Source organism: Lottia gigantea (assembly GCF_000327385.1).
Source record: "Lottia gigantea unplaced genomic scaffold LOTGIsca_239, whole genome shotgun sequence".
NCBI lineage: Eukaryota > Metazoa > Mollusca > Gastropoda > Lottiidae > Lottia > Lottia gigantea.
In genome coordinates, this window is record NW_008708703.1 from 113,572 (window position 1) to 127,995 (window position 14,424).

Sequence of the window (14,424 nt, forward strand, 5' to 3'; positions counted from 1 at the left end):
CAAACAAAAAGAAAACAATAGTTCTGTAACAGTGAAAATTTCAAAATTATTATTTATTGCGCACAATTTGTAAAAAATAAATAACGTGCAACGCCCAGAAATTTTTGTGCACACCATGAAATTGATTTTGGCCTAAAAAGGGGAACCAGTGTGATATAAATTCTACAAGTTGAGAGAAATACAGTTTTTGGATCAGTGAAAAGATTTAAAAGATTTTGGGTGTAACTGTTCCGATGACAGTAAACAGCTCGGCAAGATTTGAAAATAGAATTTGCCTGGTGTTGAAAGTGTATTCTTGTGAGACAATCTCATGTTTTTATTCGTTCATGAATTTTGATTTTTTTGAACGTCTGTACTTAACTCGTCTCTAATTTAAGATTTGTGATTTTAGATCCAAATTTGTGACTTGATATTCATTTTATGTGAATTATTTCTTTACTTTTTGGATTAATTTTTAAAAAAAATAGGATTATGAATTCTCAAAGCTGATATAAAAATTGATTAGAAATTTAAAATGGGGTTTCAGAGAGTATATATAACCACTGGAGTACTATTGACTATCTGGTTGCTATGTCTGTCTCCGCGTGTTACTGTATCGGGGGTAGAGGAAGTGCCCCTAGGATCTGCGTCCCTGGCGTTCGTGTTTGATATAACAGGATCTATGTACGATGATTTGTTACAAGTTATAGATGGAGCTGCAAGGATTTTAGAAACAGCTAAAAGCCGGAGAACTCAGCCTCTTTATAATTATGTTTTAGTTCCATTTCACGATCCAGGTGGGTGATTTTTACTTTCTCTTATTTTATTTTTTTGAGACCCATGGTAGGTAGGTAATTAAAATTAACTGGTAATACCCTACCCAGGGTTCCATGGTACTACCCTACCCAGGGTTCAATGGTACTATCCTACTCAGGGTCCCATGGTACTACCTTAACCAGGGTTTCATGGTACTACCCTAACCAGGGTTTCATGGTACTACCCTACCCAGGGTTCCGTGGTACTACCCTACCCAGGGTTCTGTGGTTCTACCCTACCCAGGGTTCCATGGTACTACCCTAACCAGGGTTCCATGGTACTACCCTAACCAGGGTTCCATGGGTTCCGTGGTACTACCCTACCCAGGGTTCCATGGTACTACTCTACCCAGGGTTTCATGGTACTACCCTACCCAGGGTTCCGTGGTACTACCCTACCCAGGGTTCTGTGGTTCTACCCTACCCAGGGTTCTGTGGTTCTACCCTACCCAGGGTTCCGTGGTACTACCCTACACAGGGTTCCGTGGTACTACTCTACCCAGGGTTCCATGGTACTGCCCTACCCAGGGTTCCATGGTACTACTCTACCCAGGGTTCCATGGTACTGCCCTACCCAGGGTTCCATGATACTACTCTACCCAGGGTTCCATGGTACTGCCCTACCCAGGGTTCCATGGTACTACTCTACCCAGGGTTCCATGGTACTACCCTGTCACATATCATATCATCATATATCATTTATTTTGGTGATTAACCAATCAGATGACTGGAACAAAGTTAAGTATTCGACAATGAGGACTCAGAGTCTACTGTTGGTTTATTTTCAACCACCTGTCAGTTTTTTTAGTTTTACCTTGTAACATATTTAAAAACCTGACAGAACAGTTTATAATTCTATATATTGTAAATAATAACTGGTATATTATAGAGGTTAATAAAACTTGATAAACCAGTATAATATAAAACTACTGACCATGTTTCATCTTACTACTAATAAATCTTATATAATATTTCATTTATATTATAGTCTACTACTTAGATGCGAATCTGCATTTTTGTTACATGTGTTTTTCATTTGTGTGTGACTCATGGATGATCTGAAGAAATTGTTATGCATCTCCAGTTCTGAGTATTAATATATTCATCTAGGCTCATGGATCAATTTGACTGTAAACTGACAGTTTTTAAAAGGGTCCCAATGTTCTTGGTGGTATATCAGCAACCATGTTCTCAAATATACTTCATCCTCAAATGTCTGTCCTATACACTATTAAATGAGCAACATCTTATGTAGGAGTTTGCCATGGGAATGGGTAGCGTGTAATATTGGCAATAAGACTATAGGTAAATCTGTATGTATTAAGTCATTGCAAGATCAACCTGCTAAAGTAAAACACGGTAGAAAAGGTTAAGGGTAGAATGTAATATTGGCAATCTGTGTACAGTATATATAAAGTATGTATATATAGAGGTGTAATGAGGAAGAAAGATTTATAGTTTTATCTGCCATGTTACCTGCCTCGTTACCTGCCTCGTTACCTGTGTTTTATAAATTAACCAGAACTATAAACATCATCATATCTTTTACTTTCTCTTTAACTTATAAACAGACTAGGTGGTTTACGAGGGTGGCTTGCCAAATAGTTTTATTCTTCCTCTTTTTCTAAAAGAATATATGGTTTACCTTCGATGAATAAACCAATTCGGTATTATGCACTCGCATGGGCAACATGCTAATTCCCTATTCCCGCCTCTGGATAAACAACATCGATTTAACATGGCAGTCTATGGACAAGGATTTTGTACCAAGGGTTTACTACATTTACATTCATCAGACTGGTGATATACGCTGTGAACTGAGAAAACTTGCTTCAGACAACGTTTTAAATGATAAATGGATATCTGTCAATGTAGTTAACACTTTATATGAAATCTTTTTACATGGCTGGTTGAGGGATCTTTAATATGCACAGCCTGTAGCACACAGGACCACGCTTCTGAACGACGAGATGCTTTTTTCATATCAGTTATATCACTGACAAGAGGAAGCCAGGTTGGTAACATCTTGACTCATACAGGATTCTGTGTTTTTTAAGAGAAAAGTGAAGAGGAAATGATGTACCTAATGACCTGGATTCGTTAGTCTGATGAAGTATCATCAAGTTAATTAGAACCAGATTTATAATTTTATTAACTTACTAATTATCCAGTTTCTATTTCAACTTTCTGTCTGTCAATCTTACACTACAGATGTTTTTTATTTGAAATATTTTTAGATTTAAAAAAAATTATTTGCACCTCTTTGTCCATCTTCAATCTGTTATATTCAAGATTCAATTGTACAATGGCTTGTAACCTGGGTTAATGATGGAGTTTGCTGTAAGTTTCTGGAGTTCTACTTTCTAGTTAAAGTTGTTGACGAATTCTGCAACCATCCAGTTAAATTGGTCGATTTCTTTCGATATGAGCACTTTGCTCTTACTGACTGTTGACAGGTCCAGAGAAATAATTACTGAAGGATAAGCCAGCTTCATGTGTTTCTAATCGGCAAATTGCTTAACCACAACGGTTCAGTTGAGGCTTAAATCTTTCGGGAACCAGTTAAACTTGCGTTTGACAATAAAACTAGTTTTAAGCTATCTGAGAGCTAGCTTTACTGTACAATGCTCAGTGGAAACGCAGTTAATGTGACATTTTTGCTCTGGCAGTCTTTTTGTCTTTGGAGGGCAAGCTAACGTCAGCTTTCAAAATATGAAATTAACATGCATTAATGTTCTAAAACAATACCTGCTTTGTCTGAATATAAATAGGCCAATGATCTACTAACTACTGGCAGTAACGAGCTTTACAGGTATCTGATTGTTCAGGTGATAAAATTGTTTACAAACTACATGCCAAGTATTTATAAACATGCTGTATACTGGCGTGACATTATAATTACATAAAAATTCCAGAATAAAGAATATTCATCAATTACAAGAACATGTATTTAAGTTAAGAGTAGGTCTTAAAAACAGATACAGAAAAGAATAACAACTAAGGTTTAGAGTAGGTTCTAATATTTATACAAGGATAACAACTAAGGTTTAGAGTAGGTTCTAATATTTATAAAAGGATAACAACTAAGGTTTAGAGTAGGTTCTAATATTTTTAAAAGATAATAACTAAGGTTTAGAGTAGGTCCTAATATTTATAAAAGGATGACAAGAAAAGATTAGAGTAGGTTATAATATTTATAAAAGGATAACAACTAAGGTTTAAAGTAGGTCCTAATACTTAATCAAGCATAACAACTAAGGTTTAGAGTAGGTCCTAATACTTATAAAAGGATGACAAGAAAAGATTAGAGTAGGTTATAATATTTATAAAAGGATAACAACTAAGGTTTAGAGTAGGTCCTAATACTTATGAAAGGATAACAACTAAGGTTTAAAGTAGTTCCTAATACTTATAAAAGGATAACAACAAAGGTTTAGAGTAGTTATAATATTTATAAAAGGATAACAACTAAGGTTTAGAGTAGGTTCTAATATTTATAAAAGGATAACAACTAAGGTTTAAAGTAGTTCCTAATACTTATAAAAGGATAACAACTAAGGTTTAGAGTAGTTATAATATTTATAAAAGGATAACAACTAAGGTTTAAAGTAGTTCCTAATACTTATAAAAGGATAACAACTAAGGTTTAGAGTAGGTTATAATATTTATAAAAGGATAACAACTAAGGTTTAGAGTAGGTTCTAATATTTATAAAAGGATAACAACTAAGGTTTAAAGTAGTTCCTAATATTTATAAAAGGATAACAACTAAGGTTTAGAGTAGTTATAATACTTATAAAAGGATAACAACTAAGGTTTAGAGTAGGTTCTAATATTTATAAAAGGATAACAACTAAGGTTTAGAGTAGGTTCTAATACTTATAAAAGGATAACAACTAAGGTTTAGAGTAGGTTCTAATATTTGTACAAAAGGATAACAACTAAGGTTTAGAGTAGGTCTTAATACTTATCAAAGGATAACAACTAAGGTTTAGAGTAGGTCCTAATACTTAATCAAGCATAACAACTAAGGTTTAGAATAGGTTCTAATACTTATATAAGGATAACAACTAAGGTTTAGAGTAGGTTCTAATACTTATAAAAGGAAAACAACAAAGGTTTAGAGTGGGTTATAATATTTATAAAAGGATAACAACTAAGGTTTAGAGTAGGTTATGATATTTTTACAAAAGGATAACAACTAAGGTTTAGAGTAGGTCTTGATACTTATCAAAGTATAACAACTAAGGTTTAGAGTAGGTCCTAATACTTATATAAGGATAACAACTAAGGTTTAGAGTAGGTTCTAATATTCATAAAATGATAACAACAAAGGTTTAGAGTAGGTTATAATACTTATAAAAGGATAACAACAAAGGTTTAGAGTAGATTCTAATACTTATAAAAGGATAACAACTAAGGTTTAGAGTAGGTCCTAATATTTATAAAACCATAACAACTAAGGTTTAGAGTAGGTTCTAATATTTATAAAAGGATAACAACTAAGGTTTAGAGTAGGTTCTAATACTTATAAAAGGATAACAACTAAGGTTTAGAGTAGGTTCTAATATTTATAAAAGAATAACAACTAAGGTTTAGAGTAGGTTCTAATATTTATAAAAGGATAACAACTAAGGTTTAGAGTAGGTTCTAATACTTATAAAAGGATAACAAGTAAGGTTTAGAGTAGGTTCTAATATTTATAAAAGGATAACAACTAAGGTTTAGAGTAGGTTCTAATATTTATAAAAGAATAACAACTAAGGTTTAGAGTAGGTTCTAATATTTATAAAAGGATAACAACTAAGGTTTAGAGTAGGTTATAATACTTATAAAAGGATAACAACTAAGGTTTAGAGTAGGTTCTAATACTTATAAAAGGAAAACAACAAAGGTTTAGAGTGGGTTATAATATTTATAAAAGGATAACAACTAAGGTTTAGAGTAGGTTATAATATTTATAAAAGGATAACAACTAAGGTTTAGAGTAGGTCTTAATACTTATCAAAGGATAACAACTAAGGTTTAGAGTAGGTCTTAATACTAATAAAAGAATAACAACTAAGGTTTAGAGTAGGTTCTAATACTTATAAAAGGATAACAACTAAGGATTAGAGTAGGTTCTAATACTTATCATAGGATAACAACTAAGGATTAGAGTAGGTCTTAATACTTATCAAAGGATAACAACTAAGGTTTAGAGTAGGTTCTAATACTTATAAAAGGATAACAACTAAGGATTAGAGTAGGTTCTAATACTTATCAAAGGATAACAACTAAGGTTTAGAGTAGGTCTTAATACTTATAAAAGGATAATAACTAAGGTTTAGAGTAGGTTCTAATATTTATAAAACCATAACAACTAAGGTTTAGAGTAGGTTCTAATATTTATAAAAGGATAACAACTAAGGTTTAGAGTAGGTCCTAATACTTATAAAAGGATAACAACTAAGGTTTAGAGTAGGTTCTGATACTAATAAAAGGATAACAACTAAGGTTTAGAGTAGGTTGTAATACTTATAAAAGGAGAACAACTAAGGTTTAGAGTAGGTCCTAATGCTTATAAAAGGATAACAACTAAGGTTTAGAGTAAGTCCTAATACTTATATAAGGATAACAACTAAGGTTTAGAGTAGGTCCTAATATTTATCAAAGGATAACAACTAAGGTTTAGAGTAGGTCTTAATAGTTATAAAAGGATAACAACTAAGGTTTAGAGTAGGTCTTAATACTTATCAAAGGATAACAACTAAGGTTTAGAGTAGGTTCTAATATTTGTACAAAACGATAACAACTAAGGTTTAGAGTAGGTCTTAATACTTATCAAACGATAACAACTAAGGTTTAGAGTAGGTCTTAATACTTATCAAAGGAGAACAACTAAGGTTTAGAGTAGGTCCTAATACTTATATAAGGATAACAACTAAGGTTTAGAGTAGGTTCTAATACTTATAAAATGATAACAACAAAGGTTTAGAGTAGGTTATAATATTTTTACAAAAGGATAACAACTAAGGTTTAGAGTAGGTCTTAATACTTATCAAAGGATAATAACTAAGGTTTAGAGTAGGTTCTAATACTTATCAAAGGATAACAACTAAGGTTTAGAGTAGGTCTTAATACTTATCAAAGGATAACAACTAAGGTTTAGAGTAGGTCTTAATACATATCAAAGGATAACAACTTAGGTTTAGAGTAGGTCCTAATACTTATATAAGGATAACAACTAAGGTTTAGAGTAGGTTCTAATACTTATAAAAGGATAACAACTAAGGTTTAGAGTAGGTCTTAATACTTATAAAAGGATAACAACTAAGGTTTAGAGTAGGTTCTAATACTTATAAAAGAATAACAACTAAGGTTTAGAGTAGGTTCTAATATTTATAAAAGGATAACAACTAAGGTTTAGAGTAGGTCCTAATACTTATAAAAGGATAACAAGTAAGGTTTAGAGTAGGTCCTAATACTTATAAAAGGATAACAAGTAAGGTTTAGAGTAGGTTCTAATATTTATAAAACCATAACAACTAAGGTTTAGAGTAGGTTCTAATATTTATAAAAGGATAATAACTATGGTTTAGAGTAGGTCTTAATACTTATCAAAGGATAACAACTAAGGTTTAGAGTAGGTCCTAATACTTATAAAAGGATAACAACTAAGGTTTAGAGTAGGTCCTAATACTTATAAAAGGATAACAACTAAGGTTTAGAGTAGGTTCTAATACTTATAAAAGGATAACAACTAAGGTTTAGAGTAGGTTCTAATATTTATAAAAGGATAACAACTAAGGTTTAGAGTAGGTTCTAATATTTATAAAAGGATAACAACTAAGGTTTAGAGTAGGTTCTAATATTTATAAAAGGATAACAACTAAGGTTTAGAGTAGGTTCTAATATTTATAAAAGGATAACAACTAAGGTTTAGAGTAGGTCCTAATACTTATAAAAGGATAACAACTAAGGTTTAGAGTAGGTTCTAATATTTATAAAACCATAACAATTAAGGTTTAGAGTAGGTCTCACAAAATAATTTTTTACAAGAATACCAACTTTGGTTTAGACTAGGTCCTGATCTGGATGAATGGGCATTTTTACAAGGACAGCAACTTAGGTTTCAAGATTTTATCTGCTAGATGGTCCTTGTCCAAACCTTTTGGCATTAATCTTTCCCTGATTAACCATACCCATTTACAGCAAGGTTGACTGGAATGATACATCATTATTTTACTGGCATTAGAACTGAGGTTCTCTGGGATCCTTTGTTCTTGATCCCAGATGATGTAGCGAAACTGGAATGAGAAAAGGTCCTCTGTAATCCTTTATCCTTGATCTTTCCCAGATGATACTGGTAAACTGGGTTAAAAAGAAAGAAACATCCTATTTTACTGAGATAAAAACAGAGGGTTAAACATCTTGGCAATGATTTTACCTGAAATATTTTCTACTCATTTACAGGTGAATAAAAGTTGTTAATTGTTTTGATTGATGTGTTTATTAATCAGGTTAAAAGCCTGTAAACACGAGAAGTTATGTAAACAATCTCTTATTTTATAACAAAATTGTTAGAAGAAAAAAGCTGTTACTTTAGATATATTTATTTTAAGGTGAAAGAGTCTTACAAAACTCCAAGCAATTAGAATAGAAGAATGTATTTTAGAAACGCACTGGCTATTTGTACTGTCACGATGTGTGATCTCTATGGCTGCTAACAACGGTACGGATAAGATAAGACACAAGGTGCACTAGTTTTTGGGTTTTATTTATAGCTTGAAGCCATTTTGATTGTCAAGAATGATATTAAGTGACTTTGTTAGGGTTAGGTAGGGATGGCCATATGTTATTTGATGCCCCTTTTTATACCATCGCAGTACGAATAACCTTGGTCTTTTAGAAAATATAAGAAAACTTACTCATACTATATCAGTGCTTTATTAGTATTTTTTTTGTAAGACTACCGGTACTTCAGATTGAAATCTTTCTTTCAAGATCAGCTGTCCTGATGAGGATTTTATATCAAAAACACTTGAGAGCAGTTGGAGTTCTTATCAATTAAACATCGTGAAAGGCAGCACTTAAAGTATACTTTCAAGTCCGTTCAATTCTTTTTGAATTAGTTTCTTATGAATCATATGTAAAATTTCCTTGAACAAGTTTCTCTAATTCTTATTTTGTGCATGAGTAGAGTTTGAGTGGAAACACCCTGATGTTTTCTAAGATTCTGTCAGAAATTTTAAGTCATAAATTACAATTCTACAAGACAAATAAAGATAAGAAATTTGTCTGTAATTTACTGACTCCTTCTTATCTTGCCTCCATTAGTTACACTTCTTTTTTCACCATGAGTATTATGTCTACTAGCTACTGTATATTCTACTGTTTAGTACACATTTTTTTTAGCTTACTGGGGGTTGGAGGGGGGGGATGGGGAGCATTATAGACAGAACTCGCAGAAGCATACAAATTTTAAATTTACATTAGAAGTTTCACTACAGGTATGATAGAATCGATTTGTAACATTCCAATTTTCAATCAGATGTCTTTGGTTCCTGCAATTCCACAGGAATAGTGGAAAAGCTAGTAACTATGTATCAAGCCAGGCAACTTTGGTCAAGAATAGATCAAAATGTAGATCGAAATTATTAAAATTGGAAGTGTGATTCTTGCTGGTTGATATCTATCGAAATAAGTTAAGAAAAATCATATATTAAACTATGAACCAATCAGAGCAATTCTTTCTGTGTTTTATTTTGCAATCTGAAATCATTTTACCTGGTGCCAATCAAACATTAACTACCTATATCTTACTAAGTTTTTATAAGATTGAAGATTAAAATGCTAAATTACTGTAATAGATCATCCTTCAACAAGTCTAATATAGATAGCAGTTAGATAAAATCTTTTAAAATAGAATTTAACATTAAGTTTAATTTCTTACTATATTTCAAAAGTGTTATTTGGTAAATGGAGGGAAGAACGGAGAGTTGAAAACGCAAATTAAACATCTTTTGTTCCAGTTTTTTTTTTAGATTTTTACTTTAATTTATCCACTTCAGTTAGGGTCTAAAGACAGGCCTCTAAAACATTCATCAGGGTCTAAAGACGGCCTTCTTGAACATTTGTCAGTATGATGACACAGCCAGCCAATCAAATTTGCTGTGATTTTCTAAACAAAAGGTGTACTTCATGAAGCATTAGACCCTGAATGCACCACACCAAAATCACAGCGTTGGAGAGGAAAGAAATTTGATTGGCTGGCGGTGTCATCATACTGACAAATGTTCAAGAGGACCGTCTTTAGACCCTAACTGAAGTGGCTAAAACGAAAAATAAAAGGGAAGGAAAATGAAAATTTGTAGATTTACCCAGTACAAACTAAAGAAATGTGTATCTGGATTTGGTCCACTATCTTTATGAAAAGAAACAGACCAACTCAAACTTATCTAGAACTTGACTGAAATTCTAGAAACAGAGTTTAATGTTGTCTACTACAGCAATACTGTAAAAAGTTGAGAGATCCAACCCTAGTCTCTGTCATGTCCTGTGGGATATAGATGTGTTCTGTTATCTTACCAGCCTTGTCATCCAACTCTGGTTCACATTATTTCGATAGTATTAATTTCTCTTTGTCACAATTTCTTCATTTTGAACCAGAGAAAAATGGAATTTTTATCAACTTTTTTCAGACTTTTTGTTAATTGATAAAACTTTATTTAACTGATGCCTAAGGTTTAAAGAGCACATAATTATTAAATATTGGCTTCTCTGATTTCCTTTAAAGGGCAGGTGAGCTATTTTGGGGGGTTGATTTTAGTTTTGAATATATGTTAATAGTCTTCAGAAGTACTAGAAATGTATGAAAATCACATAATTCCTTTAAAAATACTTCAAACTAGGAATTTTACTCACTATTTCTATTTATGTCTTTTCTATATATCACAGAATATCTTAAATTGACGAGTCGTCAATCGTGTATAATTCTGGACACACATGGATTTGAAGGCTTAAATTTCGACGGTGAGCTGTGAACACTATAACTGATTGGCTTAGCTAAAAAATTCCAGTTTCTGAGACTAAAGTGTAATTGGTCCAAAAATGGTGTGTCTGTCCCTTTAACTCTGGCCTCTCTGCTCAATGGTTGATCTGTTCTGATTGGTGGACAATTGATAGGTAAACTGTGTTAAGAGGTCAGACTCTAGTTGGGGATATAATAGTAGGGGAACTCTGGTCAAATTAGAAACAGATTAAAAAGGACTGAACTGTTCTCTGAGTGGTCACTCTGATTGATGGCTGAACTGTCTTCAGTATACTATACAAGTTTAGGACTCTAACTGAACAGTTTTAATGGCACTCCAGTCTGGAAGTGGTTAACCATTGGACAATACCTGAACTGTCTTCAGTGTGTCCAAGAACTGGACAATAGCTGAATGGTCTTTAAGGTTATTACTATAGCTCTGGACATATCTACAACTGTGTTCAGAGCAGTCAGTTTAATGTAGAAGTGGTGATTTTTTTTTTCACATTCTCTACATTACACAACTTATACCATGGAGACCAGATTGAGTCAGTTCAACCATTGTAAAATCAGTACACCTCCTCTGTATGGTTTTGATATTTTCAACATTATACTGAGCTTTTTGTCTCTGGAAACATGCGGTTCCAGCCTAAGGGTTAAGATTTAAAATGAGGAAAGATTGCGAAGCATAACCTTCCAATGAAGAAACTGAGGGGAGAATTTGAAAAACTTGAATTCATTTGGTAATTAACATGACACCCATTTTGGGGCAAAAATGATAAAAATCCTGTGTTAAATATTCTTAGAAATAAAAGGAGTGTAAAATTGGGGGTGATAACCATTTCTGAGGGTTCAAATGCCTCCTGTACTCCCACTGGAGCCACCACTGTTTTTATTATTATACAGGTTATAGAGTAACAAGAACCATATAAGATTGTATATTTTACAAGGATAACAACTTGGGTTCACAATTATGGTTCCTTTCTACCAGCTAGTCGTTCAGCTTTCCTGGATTATCCGTACCCATTTACTGATGGGTCGTCTGGAATTTGAGTGAAGATGACTTATAGGTCATCAGACTTTTACACGCCAATCGAGATCGGAACCCACAACCACCATTTGATCAACGTAACCAAGCTAATGGCGTCAAGTAATAAACCAACCCTCTAAACTATATTACTATAGAACCTGGCACTGTGATATACGAAATAATTTTCCTTTCTTGTCGTTTCAGATATTGGGCCAGTGATAGTGACGACCGATTCTGAAGAATTCCAGGAAGAGTTGAGAGATTTATATGTACAGGGGGGTGGGGATTGTCCAGAGATGAGTGTGGGGGCTATAAAAACAGCCCTAGAGGTCTCCTTACCGAACTCGTTTATCTATGTATTTACTGACGCTAGGGCCAAGGATTATTACCTCACAGAAGACGTTTTATCATTGATTCAACAAAAGCAGAGTCAGGTAAGTCTGGTTGTTTCAATCTAAATACCTACTTTTTGGGACACTTGATGTCTTGATTTGTCAACTAAGCTACCCTTTTTATACGCCCACATCTCTCTATGTGGACGTATATTGTCGAAACCCCTGTCCGTCATTTTTGCTTGTAAACGCTCTAAAAACTAGATATTTTGATGGAATCAAATGAAATTCGGTATGTGTATACATATTCATAAAACGAAGATCAAGTTCGAATTTCGCAGAGTTATTGCCCTTGCCCCAAAATCTTGAATATTTACCATCAGCATGCCGTGATGGGTGTATATAGCTGTGGTCCACTATCTTTCCTCGTTATCAAGAATAACAAAACAATTTGACGGAATTTTGTACGGTATAATATAAGAAATGGTATAGAATGAGGTGATATTAAAGTTGTTATTAGGTTAATGTTACTAACAGCTATAATAATATTTTATATCAACCTGTACATAATATATTAATCTATCTACCATATCTCTTACTAATTCTTACTGTGACTTGTGATTCAAGACTAGAGACAGTTAAAGACCAGGGCATGTATACTCGAATCGATCTAAGAGCTAGGATATCCTAGGTTCTTATCTTCTAACATTGATTCTAGGATATCCTAGGTTCTTATCTTCTAACATTGATTCTAGGACATCCTAGGTTCTTATCTTCTAACATTGATTCTAGGACATCCTAGGTTCTTATCTTCTAACATTGATTCTAGGACATCCTAGGTTCTTATCTTCTAACATTGATTCTAGGATATCCTAGTGCTAAGATCGTTTTGAGAATACATGGCCTGCTTCTTAACCTGAAGTCATGGGTTTCAATCCTTGGACGGTGACTTGTTCAGTACCTAGGTGATCTGGGGTCTCATTCTCCAAAACTTAACTAAATAAAATCCAGATTTTAAGGAAAAATAGCCATCTGATAATAAACTAAATCTAAAATCAATTTTAGTGAAAGACCTATCAGATAAATTTAACAGTAAAATCATCTTAAGTTAAGATAATGAGAATAAGGCTCTAGGTGTCTTTATTATCGACAATTTAACTAAGATGAAATCCAGATTTAAAGAAATACAGTGGTCATGAGGTGGAAGAGTAAAAAACCCACAATCAGACTAACTAACTAATTAAATATGTTAAACTTTTTATATCAATCTGACCTGGAGCCTTATTCTTGAAAACTTAACATAAGATGATTTTTGGCATTTCAGTCATCTGATTGGTCAATCACTAAAATTGATTTTAAATTTTGTTTTATTATCCAATCAGATTACTGTATTTCTTAAAATCTGGATTTTATCTAAGTTAAGTTTTGGAGGATAGAGCCCCTAATAACTTGCAGTGTACAATGAGGGAAATTGACTATTATAAAGTAAGGAGGGTGAATAAGTACAGTAGCCTAGTCTCCAGGTGGAAAGATAATAACCAGACTAACTGGGTATTAAAAATGTTAAACTAATTAAATGAACCTGACCTGATTTAACAAGAGAATTGTAGGTGGAGAATAAATAATGATCTTATAAACAGCCATCTTTATAATTCTTTTAAAGGGATTGTAAAGAGTTTTTCTAAACTTTCTATATGTATCTGAGACACTGATAGTTTTATGTTGTCACTGTCACATAAGTCCTTATAAATACCAGCTTTTGCAATAGTGATGTCATAAAACGCTTACTTTGTGTGGAATTGCTTGAACTACAGACGTCTGATTGAAAGTTGGAATGTTGCAAATTAATGCAATCAGTGTTCCTAAAACATAAAAGGTTAGAAAACCTCTTTAAAATCCTGTTGAATTAGGTTTATATTTCAACATTATAATATGAACTCACCAACCATAATATATAGGAGTAGCAGTGGTTTATTGAGTTAGGACGCTTGCTCGCTAACCTGGCCACTGTTCACGAAACAAACTTAGCGCTAGGATGTCCTAGAATCAATGTTAGAATACAATAATCTAGGACATCCTAGCGCTAAGATTGTTTTGAGAATACATGGCCTGAAGGTTGAGGGTTCATTCTTAGCAAGAGTCCAGATAATACTTTTGGATATTTCAACCTAGTTCCTCCCCCCCTGTCAGTGATGCAGGTCGGAGGTGCTGACTTGAAAAAAGCATCTACTTGTTTGGATGAGAGAATAAACGGAG

The 14,424-nt window shown here is 33.1% G+C and overlaps 1 protein-coding gene across 1 annotated transcript; it reads left to right on the top strand.

The window, feature by feature from the left end:
* Positions 1 to 514: 514 nt before the first annotated feature.
* Positions 515 to 13,604, top strand: LOTGIDRAFT_175087 (hypothetical protein; the record flags this gene model as incomplete). The annotated part of the gene is made up of 4 exons (XM_009055224.1): positions 515 to 776; positions 10,734 to 10,808; positions 12,041 to 12,270; positions 13,551 to 13,604. 4 exons carry the CDS (start codon positions 515 to 517, stop codon positions 13,602 to 13,604), a joined length of 621 nt encoding a protein of 206 aa, XP_009053472.1.
* Between the last annotated feature and the right edge of the window lie 820 nt (positions 13,605 to 14,424).